This window comes from Mauremys mutica, chromosome 6 (assembly GCF_020497125.1).
Source record: "Mauremys mutica isolate MM-2020 ecotype Southern chromosome 6, ASM2049712v1, whole genome shotgun sequence".
Classification (NCBI taxonomy): Eukaryota; Metazoa; Chordata; order Testudines; family Geoemydidae; genus Mauremys; species Mauremys mutica.
The window spans coordinates 27,819,451-27,839,082 of record NC_059077.1 but is presented as its reverse complement, the minus strand read 5'-3'; the positions used below and the strand labels follow the sequence as shown (position 1 = coordinate 27,839,082).

General features: G+C 39.8%; 1 protein-coding gene across 2 annotated transcripts in view; it reads left to right on the top strand.

Moving 5' to 3' along the window:
- Positions 1-19,632, top strand: part of OXCT1 (3-oxoacid CoA-transferase 1) — a 146,775-nt gene that overhangs the window by 47,470 nt on the left and 79,673 nt on the right. For both annotated transcript variants that reach the window (XM_045021473.1, XM_045021472.1), the window contains exons 5-7: positions 3,412-3,561; positions 9,783-9,889; positions 17,379-17,439. In XM_045021473.1, coding sequence (XP_044877408.1) covers positions 3,412-3,561; positions 9,783-9,889; positions 17,379-17,439 — 318 coding nt within the window. The remainder of the gene's footprint in view (positions 1-3,411; positions 3,562-9,782; positions 9,890-17,378; positions 17,440-19,632) is intronic.

The following is a 19,632-nucleotide window of genomic DNA, read 5'->3' as shown; positions in this document are numbered from 1 at the left end:
ATGTGGGTATCAATAAGACACTGTATAGATCTAATACAGTAACTCCTCACTTAACGTTGTAGTTATGTTCCTGAAAAATGCAACTTTAAGTGAAACAATGTTAAATTAATCCAATTGTCCCATAAGATTTAATGTAAATGGGGTCGGGGGGTTAGGTTCCAAAGAAATATTTTTGGAGCAGACAAAAGGCATTATATACTGTACAGTACTGTACTGTGGTTGGGAAGTGCCCCAGCTTACTCCACACAGGCACAGCCCGCTGCAGGCAAGGACGCTAGGAAGCACCTTTGCAGCAGCAGTGGCAGCTTCCCCGGAGAACAGGTTTGGATTTTGCTGAGAATGCTCCAGGCCCGCCTCTTCCTGTCCCCGCTCCACTCCAGGCCCACCTCTTCCCACCCCCACTCCACCTCCTCTCCAGAGCAGGCCACATCCCCAAGTCCTAAGCGCCGCTAAACAGCTGTTTGGCAGTGCTTAGGACTTTCTGGGAGGGAAGGGGAGGAGGCGGAGAAGCATAACTTGTGCAATGTTCCCTTGTAAAATCACTGCTCTTCCACAGAATCTTACAAGCAGGCAGCCAAAGGACATTATGAGGGAGCATTGCACAACTTTAAACGAGCATGGTCCCTAATTGAGCAGGTACGTAACAGTGGGACAACGTTAAATGAGGAGTTATTGTATTGTAGAACTGACTGCATAATTCTAAAACATGCAGCTAGTCACTAAAACATATGCTGTGTTATTTCAAAGGATAAGACATGACACATGGAATAAAAGGTGTTATTAATTAAGGCTGCAGTAGGCGCCCTAACTATGTGTTGTGCAGATCTGACCCTGGTTACATATAGAATGTGCAGTTGCTCTTGGCTCTATGCTACTGAGAATGCTGCTTGTCTGAACACTAGAGATGGAGAAGCATCCAGCATTCCTTTCTACCCGATTGGCTAGCCCAGAAAAGCTCTGGCTCTTGCCACTTCCTCAGCTATCAAAGTTAGTTTATCCTCTATGTTGAATACTTCCCACCCAGACTCTCAAGCAATCCACTTTCCCCTCCCCACTTTGTGACCAGTACCGCCAACCTGAAGATCTAACAAACTTCTCAAATGTGAGAGTTATGTGATACAAGTTTTTAACAGTAACAGGTTCATTAACACTGGAACAACTTGCCAGGGGATGTAGTGGATTCTGTATCACATGAAATATTTAAATTAAGATTGTATGCCTTTCTAAAAGAGATGCTGTAGTTCAACCTCAAATTACTGGGCTTGATACAAGCATTACTGGGAGAAATTCAATGTCTGCTTTGATACCGGAGGTCAGACTAAGTGATCACAACAATGATCCATTCTTGCCTTAAAATCTGTAAATCTATTAATATAATTTGGGAGAGATGATAGGGAAGGAAGGATACATTTCTCTGGCAAGTTACTTTTAAAACAAACTAATTGAAAACAATTGTTTGTAGCTGATACAGGCTTTTGAATGCTAGTAGTTCTGGTAGAGATGGATTAGCTGCAAAGTGCAAAAGAGGTAGATAAAGGTACATATTCAATGCAATAGATTGTATGGATATCACTGTCATGCTGCCTGGAGTGCCACCCTCAAGGCAGACTGTCAAAAATCCAGGCAGTCACTCCAAGTTGGTTGTATGTTCTATAATTAGATTTCACCAACCCAGTAACAAATGTGAACTCCTGAAGCACACTATAACAGTCATACTGTGGAGTCACAGGCAGTCCCCAGGAGCATTCCAGTCTGTGTTGTCACCCATGCAAGCTGGACTTGGTTGCTATACACCAAAAATCATATCACATTCAGGTTGCTTCCAAGAGACAGTCACTTATCTCAGGTCAGTTTGTACCTCAGATCTCTCACCAAAGACAATGCTTGTAGCTAATCCTGTAATAAACTAACTAAAGATGTATTAACTAGGAAAAGGAAATGAAAGAGTTACTTTCAAGTGAAAGCAGGCAAACATATATACACAAGTGACTTAGGCTGTGGCTACACTTAACACTTCAAAGCGCTGCCGCGGCAGCGCTTTGAAGCGCTAAGTGTAGTCAAAGCGCCAGCGCTGGGAGAGAGCTCTCCCAGCGCTGTCCGTACTCCACCTCCCTGTGGGGAATAACGGACAGCGCTGGGGCTTTGACCACACTGGCGCTTTGCAGCGCCGCAATTTGCAGCGCTGGAGAGGGTGTGTTTTCACACCCTGCTGCAGCGCTGCAAATTTGTAAGTGTAGCCAAGCCCTTAGTCAGTGGTTCTGAAAGGTGACAGAGTTGTAGCACTCTGTCAGGACTGAATGTCTTTTAGGGCTAACCCCAGGTTGACCTTGGAGATCTCTGCTTCTGTTTCATAGCTCCAACACTGTAAGATTTCAAACAGCCAAAGAGGTGAAAAATTTTCTTGTTCACTACCTTTATTTCCTTCTTCCAGAATTCAAGCTCATGGGATGATCCCTTTTGCACATAGCCTCTTCATGTGTGGGAGGGGACAATTAACAAAGTCTTTGCATTGTGATGTCCCCCAATGGCCCATTTAGTTTTGATAGCCTGCTTAATGAGCAGGTGACAGGCTGACAGTTTCAGGTCAAACATTTTTTACAGTTATAAAGCAAATACTTTATCACATGCTTTAAGGTAATATTTAAGATATTATAAGTGAGATTATGGAAAGTTTGGAAGTTGCTGCATGCATTAAAGTCTAAACACTAAATACTCTGTTATAAGTACAATACCCATCTTAACCATACTACAGGTGAAACAACTGGTTTCCAGCAGTGAACCAGTCTGTTCTCAGCTGAGGCCTAAAGCCTTGAGAAGAGCTGGCACTTGGCTTGCCAGCCTCACAATCACCACCGCTTATTTGGCACTCAAGAAGAGAACCCTGGCTTTACTGACTCCCAGCCTCCTGCTGAAACTAATAGGCATTGCTGCCTCAGTTTTGAATATTGCATCCATTGTTATGTTTCCCTAGAGACTTCAGAGCACGAGAACTAGAATTTAGACAAATATGTAGGTTGGTAAAAAAGGCTGTTTGTACTACTGCTGGTAGCCAAGTGGGGAATAGGAAGAGAACAAAGAGTGCATGGATTTGAGTAGTATACCCGTAAACAAGCTAGAGAAAAGGGGGTTATAAAATACAGAGGCAAGAAGTTGAATACTGAGTGAATGGGGGAGTTGAGCTACAGTGTGCTATTTAGTAACTGATGGCCAAGAAGAAGGGTTTTATTGTCAAATAACAAGAGGGGGAAATAGACTATTTTTCCATGTTTCTAATAGGATCAAAAGGAAAAACCCCAAGATACAGGAACAAACCCCCCTCCCCCAAAAAATGTCTCTTATTGAAGCAGATGTTCTTACAGGAAAATCAAATCCAAGTCATCATTGTTTGCTTCTGAACTTGTTCTCCTCCAGGGAACGCTTGCTGAGCGAGTCCGTGCAGGAGGGGCAGGCATTCCAGCATTTTTCACAAGCACAGGCTATGGAACGTTGGTACAAGAAGGAGGAGCACCTATCAAATACAACAAAGATGGCAGCATTGCCATTGCCAGTCAGCCAAGAGAGGTAAGATGCCATTCTGTTGTACTAAAGCCTGCAGGTTTAGAATCTGAATTCCTTGCTGGTTCACAGGATAAACAGCAATGTAACCTCTTCTGAGACATCTGAATCTTGAGGTTACAGATTAATAATTATGTGAATTCAGAAGGGTCAGGAAGTTGACTTGTTAAAGAGAAGGCAGCTCACTTAGCATGAACACATTCAGAAACCACTCTGAGGGCAGGTCTACACATTAAAAGTTGCATTGGCGTAGCTGCACTGCTGTAGCACTTAAATGAAGACGCTTCTTTGTCGATGGGAGAGCTTCTCCTATTGGCGTAGTTAATCCACTTCCATGAGAGGCAGTAGCTATGCTGATGGGAGAAGCTTTCCCTCCGACATAGCGCTGTCTACACCAGGTCGGTATAACTGTCACTTGGGAGTGTGGATTTTTTTTTTAAGCCCCTGAGCGATGTAGTTATACCAATATAAATCTGTTGTGTAGACCTGATCTTGGGTACTGATAGCTGAAATGTGGTTTGGTATAAGGCTTTGAAATTAAAAAGATGCGGAAAAAGGCATTGTTTTAAATTGAGAAACGGGTTTCTCATATGGAAATCAAAGGGACAGAATCTGGAGAAGGGGAAACATCTGTGTATAACTCTGTATTATATATAATAAACTAATGGATAATGTTATTTCTAATGAATGTTCTCTCAGCTGCTGAAGATCAGTACTGCACCGCAGCGAAGGTTAACATCATCATCATTATGGCTAAAGCAATGCTTTTTTCCAAATACTTTCTACTGTTTGTCGATAGCTATTTTTAAAATAATTTCCTAATTGTCCAAACAATTTTCCTTCTCTTCTTTTACAAGAAGATTGATTTTATAGTAATAATTCTATATCAGAAGACACTGAGTAATCATCAACTTAATCTACGTTTTTATACTTAACTTGTCACTGTCGTTTTTTAACATCTAATTTAATCTTTCTCCTCCATTTATTAAGTGGCACTTTCTCTCTAGCATATCTATTTTCTCTTGACATATTTTTAGAAGCCCTTCATATCCTCCTTGGTGGTTTGTGTGTTTTTTGCAAGAATCAACTCATTCTCATGCTTCCCTTCCTGTTTCCCCAAACCCTTCCCACAAAACAATCTAACTATTCTTGTTTGGTTGCCTCCCTCCATGTCAATTTTCAGTATGGTTTCATTTTATTAAGTAGCTCCTCGTGAAGCTCTATAACTGAACTTTTGGCTCCTTGGGATTTTTTCTTTTTCAGAATTATTCTTTGTTATGCTCTTGTAAGTATTTTTAGATGCTCCAGCCTTCTTCCACACTGTTGCGAGAAATTACATTTCTCATGTCTATTCTGGGATTTATGTCCTCACTGTCCGCAGATGAATGATAATCAATAATATTGACACCACAGTTCTTGAGACAGATGGTGGTGGTTTTCATCCCTGCTCTTTCTTGCATAGTTCAGTCTTCCTTTTTTTCTAATGGTTTCTAAAGAAACGTGATGGTTAAGGATTGGATCACTTGGCAAAAAGGTTAGAAAGAGGTTATTATATAACCAAAATCTTGGTGCAATTTAATGAAGGTCCATTGTGATAATTTAGTCTGACCTCCTGTATAACACAGGCCATAGCACTTGCCCAAAATAATTCCTAGAGCAGATCTTTTAGAAATGCATCAAATCTTGATTTAAAAATTGTCAGTGGTGGAAAATCCACAACGGAGCTTGGTAATTTGTTCCAATGGAGAGTGACCCTCACTGTCAAAACATGTACACCTTATTTCCAGTCTGAACTTGTCTAGCTTCAATTTCCAGCCCCTGGGTCATATTATACCTTTCTCTGTTAGACTGAAGAGCCCATGATTAAATATTTGTTCCCAAGTAGACAATTATTGACTATAATCAAGTTACCCTTAACCTTCTCTTTGTTAAAATAAATAGATTGGGCTTTTTGGGTTAATCACTTTAAGCCATGTTTCCTAATCCTTTAATCATCCTTTCGTGTCTTCTATGAACCCTCTCCAATTGACCATGTCTTTCTTGTCACCAGAACTAGACAGTATTTCAGCAGTTGTCACATCAGTGCCAAATACGCTCCTACTCAAGATTCCCCTATTTACGCATCCCAGGATTGCATTAGCTCTTTTGGCCACAGAGGCACATTGAGAGCTCATGTTTAGCTGTGGATTCCCTGCCCCCCACGCCCAGAACAGAGTCCTCCCCATTCTGTAGGTATGACCTGCACTCCTTATTTCTAGATGTATACATTTACATTTTGTTGTATTAAAATGCATATCATTTGCTTGTGCCCAGTTTATCAAGTAATCCCAGATCGCTCTGAATCAGTGACCTGTTCTCTTCGTTATTTACCATTCCCTCAATTTTTATTTCATCTACAAGCTTGATCAGTGATGACTTTGTTTTCTTCCAGGTCATTGATAAAAATGTTGAATAGACTAGGGCCAAGAACTGATCTCTGCAGGTCCTTGCAGGAAACACACCTGCTTGATGATGATTCACCATTTACAATTTGAGATGTATCCATTAGCCAATTTTTAATCCATTTACTGTGTTCCATGTTCATTTGATATCATTCTAGTTTTTTAATTAAAATGTTATGTGGTACCTATGTGGCCTTACAGTGTTACCTTTATCAACCAAACTTGTAATCTCATCCAAAAGAGATATCAAGTTAGTTGACAAGATCCATTTTCCATTAACTCCCATTCATTGGCATTAATTATAGTACCCTCCTTTAATTATTAATCGAGTCCCATATCAGCTGCTCCATTATCTTGCCCAGGATGTCAGTTTGACAGGCCTTTAATTACCCGTGTCATCCTATTTAGTCTCTTTAAAAACTGGCACAACTTTAGCTTTCTTCCAATTGTCTGGAACTTCACCATTACATGTTGATTTTCAATCAGTCTTGGAACCCTGGGGAAGTGAGCTCCTCAACCAGCTCTTAAAAAAAATGTGTATGCAAGTTATCAGGGCCCGCTGATTTTAAAATGTCTAACGTCAATAGCTGCTGTTTAAAATCCTCTTATGATACTAATGGAATGGAAAGAGTGTTCTCACCTTTGATGAGCCCTATATCAATCTGTTTTTCCCCAAATACAGAACAGAATTATTTATTGAAAACTTCTGTTTTTTTGCATTTTTATTGACCATTCTACCATTTACATCTAGTAACAGACCAATACCATTGCGAGGATTTTTTTTGTTCCGAATATATTTTAAAAACACCTTCTTTTTGTCCTTAGCTCTGCTGGCCATAGAGTTCTCCTTTTGTCCTTTGGCTTCTGTTATCAATTTTCTACCATTCCTAGCTTCTGATTTATATTTATTACTCTCAACTTCCCCTTTCTATTTTTTTTTATAGCTTCCTTCACTTTCCCTCTAAACCAGGTCAGATTTTTAACCTATCTTCTTCCTCAGATGTAAAATTCTGGATTTTGGGCCTCTTGTGAAGTGTTGTTAAATGATTCCCAGTTCTCATTCACATTTTTCTGATTAAATTCTTCCTCCCAACTGATCTGGCTCATAATTGTTTTCAGCTTTGTGAACTGGCCCTATTAAAACACCAAGTGTGTGTGTATATATATATTACTATCACCATTTACCTCTCAATGGATGTGCACAATTTCTGTTAATCTTAATTGGGTTGGGGATCAGGGGAGAGAAGATATTTTTACTCATTTCAATAAGACATTAATAGGAAACCTCAGTATTTAAAGGAATTCAGAGGGTAGGAAAGTTGAGCTGATCAAAACTGTAAGCATAAAAGGCAGTAAGATTAAAAACCAAGTTGCCAAGGAAGTTCTTAAACTATAATTTGTCTTTTCATTTGAAGGCTTACGAAGTTTAAATCTAAAATACACCAAAATTGCTTTAGACATTTAATAAAATTAATTGTTTTGTTTATAGCTAGGGCATTTCTCTGTTAACATTACAGTAATTACAATATCTGTTTGAGCTGTTCCTGAATCAACATTTTTTTCAATTAGATTTTAAGTTGTTTTTTTTTTACTGTCACAGCAAAGCAGACCTATCACAGAAGCTTCAGTTTAAGAACTAATGAAAATATTAGTGTTCAGAAAGAATATAAAACTGATTAGGAGGCTGGAGGGATTATTCTTTCCTTATAAATTAAATGAACGAGATGTACGTATCTTGGCTAAGTGACAACAAAGGAATAAGAGACATTCACTTGAAATTTATTCATGTCTATGAAGTTTTAGTTAAAATTGAATATGGACTTCTTTGATCTGATTGGTGTCGCTGAGTGCCAGTGTAATTAAATACAAACAAAAATGTTATTTTTTTGTGTTTTTTGTGTTTTTACAAACTGAAATGCAATCCAGTCTATTAACCCAGTGAGATTTTTTTTTTTAAGCTTAAATAATTGAGGTCAGAGGAAGTCTATTGACTTGCCTGTTGTTGCACTGTCAGTAGCTATGTAACACACTGCAGAGGGACTCAGTCCTAAACCAATATTAAGTCTGTAGGCAGAAAACTGGTTAGCATCCCCCTTTATTCAGGTTATGTAGCCATTCAGGATTTGTTGACCTGGGATAGAGAATGGTAAGGGAGCTTCACTGTCAACTAGTTTAGACTCCTCTCCCTCATGTAGATTTATGCCACTCTCCAGTGGTCATTCAATCCATGTAGTAGGATTAGAATCCAGGATCATCTTGGTCTCCTTGATTCTTTTCTCTAACCATTAGAGAGCACAGCTCTCTCTTTTTAGTGCAAGATTTAGGTGTAAATTGCATTCAATAGTAATTAATACCTGGCTCTTTATATAGTGATTTTATAATTTAAGATTGTATGGAGCTTGGCCTGCTCTCTTATTTCAGTTTGGTTTGGTTTTGAATTTGATAATAATGCGCAAGAAACTGTTAAAAATTTTGGTCACTGAATTTTCTTCATCTATACACTCTAATGCAGTTCAGCATGGATAATCCAGATCCCTCTTCTAAGGCCCATGACCTTTGCTGTTGGGCCTCAGTAATGGATAGTTAAAAAAAACAAACATGCTGATGGATGACTTACCCATACTGCCTGTCCTCTGGTGACTAACCTGATCTCCACTGACCAGGGGCGGCTCTAGGAATTGCGCCGCCCCAAGCACGGCGGCACGCCACGGGGGGCGCTCTGGCGGTCGCCAGTCCCGCGGCTCCGGTGGACCTCCCGCAGGCACGCCTGCGGATGCTCCACCGAAGCCGCGGGACCAGCGGACCATCCGCAGGCATGTCTGCGGGAGGTCCACCGAAGCCGCCTGCTGCCTTCCCACGGCACGCCGCCCCAAGCACGCGCTTGGCGTGCTGGGGTCTGGAGCCGGCCCTGCCACTGACACCCTGTTCTGTCTAGGTTCCTGATCCCTATACAACAGTTTTGCTTTGAGCATCAGTAAACAATTATGAAGAGAACAGAGTTGTGTTTTATAAAATCTAGAGATAATTTTACTCGACTGTCATAGCCAGACTTCAGTTTCTGCCTTAATGAACATCCCATGTTTTGCTTTGCTTCGCTTCATTTAGCACAAGTTTTAAGAGCCCTGTTAGGTCATAATTCAGGAAAATTATTAGCTTGATAAGTATAGAAACGAACTTTGTAGCTAATTACAAGTTGCATCTAATTTAATGGAGCTATTAAAATAGTTGGTTCTTGGTCCATTTATGAGTTACATTTTCAAATTACCCAGCATCAAAAGAAGATAATTTCAGAGAACAATGGGTGAAATTCACCCCTGTACCAAGTGTCTGCATGAGGGCTATGTATCACTTAGACCCTCAAAAATGGATTTAAGAGGCACATAGACCTTGGGCGGGTCCTCTGCATCTGGATGAATTTCACCCAGTGTGAATACAAACTCTGTAAATATCGCTGCTGCAGCACTAAGGAACTGTTACTTTGTGTGAGCTGCTGGAAGTACAGCATAATGCCTGCTGAATTCCAGTAGGTGGTGCAGTGGGAACAGGTACTGAATTCCAGTTGTATGTTTCCCTAAACAGGGAAGCTATAGCAACTATAAATTCAAGTTATTGCCTCCCCGTGCTCCTCTATTATTACCCACTTGAGCTATAAGACATAACTACACATAGACACAAAAGAAGGTTTAAATTGAATTGTCTGTAAAATAAATCACACAAAATAACTATTATATAAGAAGTCTGTTTGCTGATGCCTGCATCTCAGCAGTGCACTATTGTTCCCTACAGGTGAGGGAGTTTGACGGTCGTCACTATATTATGGAGAAGTCAATTACAGGTGATTTTGCACTTGTGAAGGCATGGAAGGCTGATCGTGCAGGAAACGTTATCTTCAGGTATGGCCCATTTGCCAGTGGAGGAAGATCCTAAAATAGTTTGGAACAATTTGAAAGCAAAATGGAATCCTGTCTCCTGTTTGATGGCAAATGAATATCTTACTGACTTCACTTTTATTCATTTTGCTTTGCCCTACTGTCAAATTATAATTCTATAAAAGGTAAAAAAATAATTGCATATATTAATGGCTTTCAAGAATACAAGAACAGCTGTGAAATAAAAAAAAGTGATAAAAATATAGCATGGCTGATAAAAGCCACTAACAGTTCCTGGAAAACATAGTAGCTTTCTGTACAGACTGAAACTTTTGAATAAAGGTGTCAGATTTAAAAAAAGAAAAAAAAAAAGAAAAAGAAAAATTAAGGACAGTATATTGGGTAGGACCACAGGTGACAACAAGAGCCAGCTACATTTAGTCTGCAGTCCAACCAGTAAGCTTAATTCTGACCTGTTGAAGTCTGTGGTTCAATTCCTATTGACTTCACTGGTGAAGGATCAGACACTTTATGCCATTATATATCATTCTTTGTGATGGAAACACTCGTGGGTATGTATGGGGGTGAGTTATGTCCAGGTCCCCTTAAAGAACTGTGCAACACAACTTTAGCCACAGTCTGAGACCAAGGTATGACTAGGCAGCTGTATTGCTCCTGTGGTTTCTCTTCCATTTAAACAGGAGAGATTTGCTTATGTTTAACGCGTTTGTTTGTTTGTTTTTGCTGCTAACAGAAGAAGAGGTAAGTGTTGTGGTAGCTAAGCGCACTTTCTTACAGTAAACTGGAAAGTCAAGTAAGCCACCCCTTTTAAATATTAGAGGAAATAAGGAGTGCAAAAAACCCCAAGTGTTTACAAAGTCAGATTCCAAAAGGAAACATGCAGTTGTTGGTCTGTCTTAAAAATCATGGTATTGAAATCAGTGGCATTGTTTTTTGCCTGCCTTGTGATTTATGAGCCTCTAGGAGGAAGCTTCCCTCCCTCTCCCACTTCCAAATGAGTGATTGTTTCTGGTTGAGCATTGAACTTCAAATGTGCACATACAAAGAGATGTAGGCCAACCTGTTGGCTGTCACTTACCTTCTGCTGCCCCCTGGGGTGTGGGCGTTGGGAGCTGTCATTCTATCTCTTCTACCTGTCCCTCCATGCTTCACACAGCCTCCAATCCCATATCTTTCCCCTAGCATTTGTCCCCCCCATTTTCCCTCTTTCTCTACAATCACATATGTGTCCCTTTCTCCCTCTTTTCCACAATCTGCTGCATCGTATCGGTCTCCCTCTTGCTACTCACTTTCCATTGTATGTTCCTTTTTCCCTCCTGCTCCCTGCACCTTACTTCTATACCTCCCACATTCCTGAAGCACAGTTAATATCAGGAATACTTCACTTGGAGAGGAGATCTGAAAGCTCTGCTTCCCCATTTGACAGCAACTGAGGAGAGGAGGAAACATCTCTGGTTTAGGAAGAGAAGCCAAGATTTGATCATCTTTGCTCCTTTCTGCAAATTTCCAACTATCAGATTGCCAGATCAAGTAACCTAATTGTAAACTAATGGTATCCCTCAGCCTGAGAGTAGAGAGCAGTCCTACTACAGATACTCTGATTTTTTTATCCCAAGGCCTACCAGGAACACCTCAAAGGGAAAATTGCAATAGACTATAGTAGACTTATTTTACCTACTGTGTGGCCTGATGCTCCATTCTGACATGTTTTCAGTACCAACAGGGTCCATTCCACCCACATTATTGCCTTGAGATTTATGACCTCCACTCTAAATGAACTGAACTGTTTCTGGTATTGACTGTGACTCAGTGGCTACAGGAGCAGTTTGCTTATTGGGGTTTGCCACATTTTAACAGTGGATTCCCTATGCCTTTGCCACCTTTCTGCCACCCAGCTAGGCTGTTGCTCACCTTCAGGCTAAGGGCAGAAGTGAAAGTGTTTTTCTATTGCACTCTAAAGGATGGATTAAGGTATATTTAATAGATTTTAAGGCCAGAAAGGACCAGTGTGATCTTCTAATCTGACTTCCTGCATATAAACTATAATATTTTACCAACTGATTCCTGCGTTTAGCCCAACAATGTGTGGTTGAACTGCAGCATGTCTTCCAGGAAGAAGGATTGAGACAGGATTGCTGAAAAAGGTCTTGTTTTGTAGACTGCAGCATTTTTGTTTAAAACAGCAAATTGTAGCTGCATTGTCTCCAAACGTTCTGAGCAGACTACAGTTCTAGACAGCCTTTGCCTAGCAAGCCTGGTCTCCCTAATAGATACCAATGTCAATTACAGTGCAACATTACCAAGATAATGTCCAAAATATTCTAATGCCTTAAAGAGGACCAACTAATCCAAGCTTTGGATCTGATTAAACCAGGGGAGTGTAAAATTACTCCTTCCTCTGCCAGCTATGACAAGGATGCACACAGAAGAATTTCATTTCATTGGTTTAGGGTAGATGTGCCCTCTGGATAGCAAGGAAAACTTCAGTTCTCACTAGTGCATCCCAGGAACTCTGCTAGTTGGAGCTTCCTTAGAGAGCTGCTATATGAGTGGATATTCCAGGTGCTCCGGTCATGCTCCCTGTTCATAGAATATCAGGGTTGGAAGGGACCTCAGGAGGTCATCTAGTCCAACCCCCTGCTCAAAGCAGGACCAGTCACCAACTAAATCATCCCAGCCAAGGCTTTGTCAAGCCGGGCCTTAAAAACCTCTAAGGAAGGAGATTCCAGCACCTCCCTAGGTAACCCATTCCAGTGCTTCTCCACCCTCTTAGTGAAAATGTTTTTTCTAATATCCAACCTAAACCTCCCACACTGCAACTTGAGACAATTACTCCTTGTTCTGTCATCTGCTACCACTGAGAACAGTCTAGATCCATCCTCTTTGGAACCCCCTTTCAGGTAGTTGAAAGCAGCTATCAAATCCCCCCTCATTCTTCTCTTCCACAGACTAAATAATCCCAGTTCCCTCTGTGCCACCAACCCTGCCTTCTCTATGCTACCATCCTTGCTTCCTCTGTTCTACCAGCCCCACCTCCTCTCTTCACAAGCCCTGCCGCATTTAAGCCACCAACCTAGCCAATACCACTCAGTTTTGGTACTGTTCTGGCCCTTGCTGGTCCTCCCCCCCTGCACATGGAGCTGCGATGCTTTGCGCCAGCACAAGGACCCATTTTTCAGGGAGCTCTGCTACTTGTGAATTTAGCCTATGGCATGACTTTAAACACCATTGTGTACAGATTGGATGCAAGTTGTTTAGGGCCTTTATAAGCTACAAGCAACTGGTTTCAGCTACCTTTTGCCTTCATGATGATTGCTCTTGACATGCACTGAGGCTATCTTAGATTTCAAAACCAGGAGAATGGACTTATTGATTTGGCTGGCATGTGTTTGCCTGTTGAGTCTGCTTGTTATCTAGATGACCTTAACAGCTATGCTCTACCCTGGACATTTTAAAATGTTTGCTTTAGATATATGGGCAATAAACAAGGATGAGGGAGAAAGATGCTTCCACTACTAACATCCTTTGTGAAGCTTTGTGTCTTTGACAAGTTTAAGGAAGTTGGCAGTTCAGGAAGGTTAAAAAACAATGTATGGTCTGGGTCCGTGCCTATAACAGTAAGCCTCTAGAGAATGCTACCTTAAGGCCCTTCTGCATCTTCAGAGATTGTAATATGTCACTCACAAGGAGCCTCTAACCTAGAGTTGGAAAGATTAGATTTTTGTTGGGAAGCATGGATTTCACCGTACACACTCCCACAAACTTAAAAAAAAATTCCCAGGGATAACTGAAATTTACAGATCAGTAAAATAAGAACAATTCTCTTGAGAACTTATTTTAGAGTTTGATTTAAAGATATTGACTTTGTCTATTTTGGTACATGAGGCTGACAATTTGTGTTTTAATGGTTATCAAGCTTTAACTTTGTGAATCTCAGTATCTTCTATCGTTAAATAATTGTCTGCCCTCTCAATTTCCTGCAACTGTGAAAAATTAAATTGATAAAAATAAAAAAGTATAAAATAAACATTGATGTTATCTGTCACAATTATATATAAAATCGAAATCTGCCAATCCAACCCATAACTTTCAAATTGGTATGATCAGTGAGTGTCCCCACTATAGATATGCAAATGAACATGTACTGCAGAAACCGTTGTCTGAAAAAGAATGTGTTACCAATTCAGTTTTTAAAGCTCATTTGTGCACTTCTATATGTATATGTGTATTTCCACACAACTAGTGAAAATCGGACACTATGCATTTGTATGCAAGTGCAGTAACTGAATTTACAAGCTACATAGCAGCTGGGGATATGAGGCTGAGTGTTCAAGCCCATAGGCAACACCTGACTTTGTTAGCTTTTAACACACTGCATCTATTTATGTGACTGTATTAGTATTTATGTGAATGTATTTTTTTCCCCACAGCGATATTGGAAAACTTTTGATTTCTTGGAGTGAAACCTTTGAATTGCATCTAATTTTTACATCACAGATACCATTTTCAGATTTCTCTTTAGCTTTTTATTTTTTGTGACAAAACTCCCCAAATTCAATTACATTTTAGTACATAAACATTTTCCCTGCTAAATGTGATACCTCGATATTAAAACCAAGATGCTTTTTATTGTCTGTCCATGTCTGTGCTTAATATTGCTTGTTTTTTATTTGCCTGGAAACTTTGATCCCATTTTAAGTTCATGGCAAAGCTCCCACTGACTTCAGTAGGACCACCTGGACGATAATACACTTAATACTTGAGATGCATTTGTTGTGTTTTGCTATACAAGGTTTGTTTATAATAAAGCTTTAATACAGAAGATTAATAGAAAATTGATCTGTTTACATTAGTCAGATTCTAATGAAATTAGACCAAATAATCAACAAGAATGCCTATGTTATCAGACTCCTATTGATGTAATGCTATTATGTAAAAATATTACTTTCCAGATCAGATTTTGAAAACAAAAAACATTAAAATTCTGGCAAAATCAAATTTAAGTTTTTCCCTTAATTTCACTATTTAAAAATGTTACCACTTCACCATTATCAGACATGATTATTTTTAGCATACTTAACAGGATAAAGTTTGGCAAAGACTGAAATAGCAAGCCTAATAAAAGGAATTCTTCTTGCAACATAAATGTTATCCTTCTAAGTTGGGTGGGTCTAAGTATATCTAGAAAAATATGGGTTAGTTTACTGGCATCACAAACCTTTCTTTGGTCTCCAAACTATTGGCATCAATCTCTCCCAATAACAAGGAGACTCAGAGGTTACTATCAGAATGCTATTCAAATGGTTAGAACCAGATAGAAGCACTGATACTGGAATGCTGTTCAGAATCTGGAAATATTAAATAAAATTAATGGGGAATCAAACTACATCTCTAGAAAATCCTTGGAAACCCAAGGATCTCAATGGTATTTTGCCTTGGAGAGTTATTGTAAAACCTCAGTTTTTCAATGGATCAGTGAGTGAACCTTTTGAAAGATGACTTTTGGTCTAATTCTGATTTCATATTGCTATAAATCTGGAGTAAGGCCATTGAAATCAGTAGTTTCACAGGTGTAAAAACTTACATAAATGAGATTGTATGCAGTGTTGTTGTAGCCATGTTGGTCCCAGTATATTAGAGACAGGGTGGCTGAGGTAATATCTTTCATTGGACCAGCGTCTTTGATTAGAGCTTGTCTCTCTCACCAACAGAAGTTGGTCCAGTAAAAGATATAAATGAGTTTGGCAACTTCCTTAAGCCTTGTCTACACTTACAGCGGTATGTAGAGTACATTAGTTACGCAGTTACACTCATTTCGGTGTGTAGATTTCACTGCGTTGGCGAAAAGCTCTGGCATTGGGGAGGCACCAGAGAGAGGCTCCAGTAGCTGGAGAGCGGTGTAGACATGGGAGGTACTGCATGGGCATGTAGAGAGCCACGTAGGATGTATACCCGAGGGTTCAGGAACGTAGGGTACTCTATTCACCTAAACTATGCCTCACTGCCTATGCTACTATTGATACCCTTGCTAGCTGAGCATGCAGTGTCTGTACTCTACGTGCTGCTGTCAGATGCTATAAGATGAAATATCTTTTTTCTCCTTTAGTCTCTTCCAGAGATTTTATAGTTGCTGGTTAATGTTAATAAAACAATTTCCATCTCTGTATTTGGCCTTGGACTGTTAAGTTGTTTTCACTCCATCTTAGTACTACATTAGAAACCAGAAAGAAACTGTCGAGCATGCTGTCATGGCATTTGGCACAACATAAAAAACCAGGAGGGGGCAGTGGAAGCCCAAAGTTCAGCATGGTAAAAGCAAGTGAAGGGTGAAGAGACAAGGAGTAAAGACTTGGAAATTAGGGCTGGCCAGAAAACAACTCAATTTTTGCCAGACATTGCAAGGTTTCAAAATTTGTTTTCATTTCAATGTGGAACAAAAACAAGAACTTTCAAAAATTTTCACCAAAAATGAGAGAGAGAGAGACAGAGAGACTCCAGAGTAGCCAATAGCTTGGTATTTAGGGCTCTCAGCTAGGACGTGAAACACTCATAGTCAAGTTCCTGCTCTGAACTGGACAGAGCAGGGACTTGAACCTGGGTCTGACATGTACACTGGGCTAAAGAGGAGACTGACTGACTCTTTCTGTGTCTGATTTCCATTCTGGACCTGAGAAACTTTCTTGATGAAATGTTCACTGAAACACTTTGGTTCTGATGGAAAAAAGTTTCTGCAGAATTTTATTGACTGCATTGGAAAGTAGAATGTACTTGGTATTATGGCCCAAAATTTTGCAAAGGAAGTGTTGTTTTCTGAAAAGTAGCATCTCAGATGTAGGTGTGGAGGTGGCTCAATAGATTTTTTTTTCTTTCTGGTAAGATCTGGGTTCGAGTTGTGATTAAGTCATAAGGGAAAGTGTTTGATTTGTTTGTCTTACTCCCTAGATGCCATTTTTCCACGTTACAAAAATAATACATAGGGAAATTTGTCACAGCTGGCAGGCTTGGTTTGAGAAAGTCCCAGGATTAGCATGGCAGAGATTCCCATGTGCCATGTAAGTAATGTTTTGAAGTCATGCGTGGGACCTTAGTGGTTTATAGGCTTCCTGCTGGTCCTCTGCACAGGAGTGAATTTTGTCAACAGGCATTAGTGCAACCAGGGGGAATATTGCACAGAGCATACTGCCGCTGGCTCTGAACAATTAAATAAGTGAGTTTATCAATTGAATATTTAATTGCAAAAAATAATGTGGCCATTAAAAGTCATGGAAAGCTGTAAAGAACGTGATTTATCAAAATGTAACATATTTTCATATGCTTTTTATAAAATGCTGTTATGGTTTTCTCCTCTCTTCTACTAGCAATTTTATCCACAGCTATCTGAAAGAAAACAGTTATTTTACAGGAACATGTTGTAATAGCCTAATTCTGAAATGGATATGGTTATAATTTTACTCTTACTGTTAATTATTTTCTCCTTCCTTTTCTGTGATAGGAAAACGGCAAGAAACTTCAACCAACCTATGTGCAAAGCTGCCAAAACAACTGTGGTAGAGGTAAGCATGAGCAATGTTTTCTGTGTAACTGTTGCTTATTCCAGAGTAAAATCATTATATTGTCAGGTAATTCTAAAGCTAAACTAAGGTCACTTGATTGTATACAGTAATTTACAAAACAATGGGTCAAAGAAAGATTCACTGTTACATTGTAACTACTGTTTTGTTATGTAAGCTTTGATATGTGCCTTATGCATTTCTGCCTTCACTGCTGGGAAAACTTTTCTGATCACTCTAGAACATATGTGCATAACTTACCGACCAAGACCCATTGCAGGTTCAAGCTTGCCACCACTGCTGGAATACTATGTCCAGCTCTAGTGCCCACAATTTGAGAAGGATGTGGATAAATTGGAGAGAGTTCGGAGAAGACCCATGTGAATGATTGAAGTATTGGAAAACATGCCTTATAGTGATTGAGCTCTTTCAGTCTATCGATTTAGCTTAACAAACAAAAGGTTAAGGGGTGATTTGATAAGTCTGTAAATATCTACATGGGGAACAAATATTTGATAATGAGCTCTTCAATCTAGCAAAGAAAGGCATAATACAATCCAATGGCTGGAAGCTGAAGCTAGATAAATTCAGAGTGGAAATGAGGCATACATTTTTAATGGTGCAAGTAAATAACCATAGGAACAATTTACAAAGAGTCATGGTGAATTCGCCATCACTGACCATTTTAAAATCAAGATTGGATGTTTTTCTAAAAGAAATACTCTAGGAATTATTTTTGGGAAGTTTTATAGCCTGTGTTGTATGGGAGGTGAGACTAGATGATCACAATAGAACCTTCTAGCCTTTCAATCTATAAATCTATGCATGTAAGACAAGTGGGCAATGGCTAATATAACCTTGCTTTTTGGCCCTGATCTTACATTTTAGAACCACCTGTGTGGAGTCATATTGACTTTAGAAGGAAATGCCTGCAAACGGATCTGATACAGGATCTGGGCCTGTCTGCTCAGCTGATACAGTAATTTGAAAAACTGCACGTACATCAAAACTTCCGTAATCCACATTTCGCTAAACTACGTAATCTGCAGAAAAAAAGTGATCTCTCCCCACCTCTCAGCAAAGGTGTAATTATGGATGCTATCGTGTGGGCTCTGTGTGACTAAGATTTCATTACTTTTACAAACTAAAATGCAGTATGCTTACTAGTCTGCTATAAAGTATTGTCGTAATTCAAATTAACAACTGACAAAATAAGAGAAGAGATTACTTTTGTGATACATTTTCTTTCTGTTCTGCTTGCTAATTTGCAATGGAATTCCAATGTTCATTAAATGCAAATTAAGGCAAACATACCCACCTTTGTTCAAGATTGGTCTGTTTCACCAAGTTGGTGCTATGTAAGTTTTGAACATGCATTTTTCATAGAATCATGGACTTTAAGGTCAGAAGGGACCATTATGATCATCTAGTCTGACCTCCTGCACAATGCAGGCCACAGAATCTCACCCACCCACTCCTGTATCAAACCTGTGTCTGAGCCATTGAAGTCCGCAAATCATGGTTTAAAGACATCAAGGTGCAGAGAATCTTCCAGCAAGTGACCCGTGCCCCACACTGCAGAGGAAGGCAAAAAACCCCCAGGGCTTCTGCCAATCTGCCCTGGAGGAAAATTCCTTCCCGACCCCAAATATGGCGATCAGCTAAACCCTGAGCATGTGGGCAAGACTCACCAGCCAGACACCCAGGAAAGAATTCTCTGTAGTAACTCAGATCCCACCCCATCTAACATCCAATCACAAGCCATTGGGCATATTTACCGCTAGTAGTCAAAGACAAATTAATTGCCAAAATTAGGCTATCCCATCATACCATCCCCTCCATAAACTTATCAAGTTTAGTCTTGAAGCCAGATATGTCTTTTGCCCCCACTACTTCCCTTGGAAGGCTGTTCCAGAACTTCCCTCCTCTGATGGTTAGAAACCTTCGTCTAACATCATAAAACTTTAAAACTTCACACGTAATGCTGCTATACACATTTTACCATGATATTACTGATCAGCAAGTTATGAGTTCTCAAATGATACCTCACAAGGCATACTTTGCACAAAGATTATTGTGATTGTGTGGAGGGTGTGAATACAGGGGTGCATTGTGGCACACTGTATTTGCACCACTTTGGATTTTTGCAAAGATTTGTGCCTGTCTGAACATTTCTGGAAAGTAAATTTTGGAACA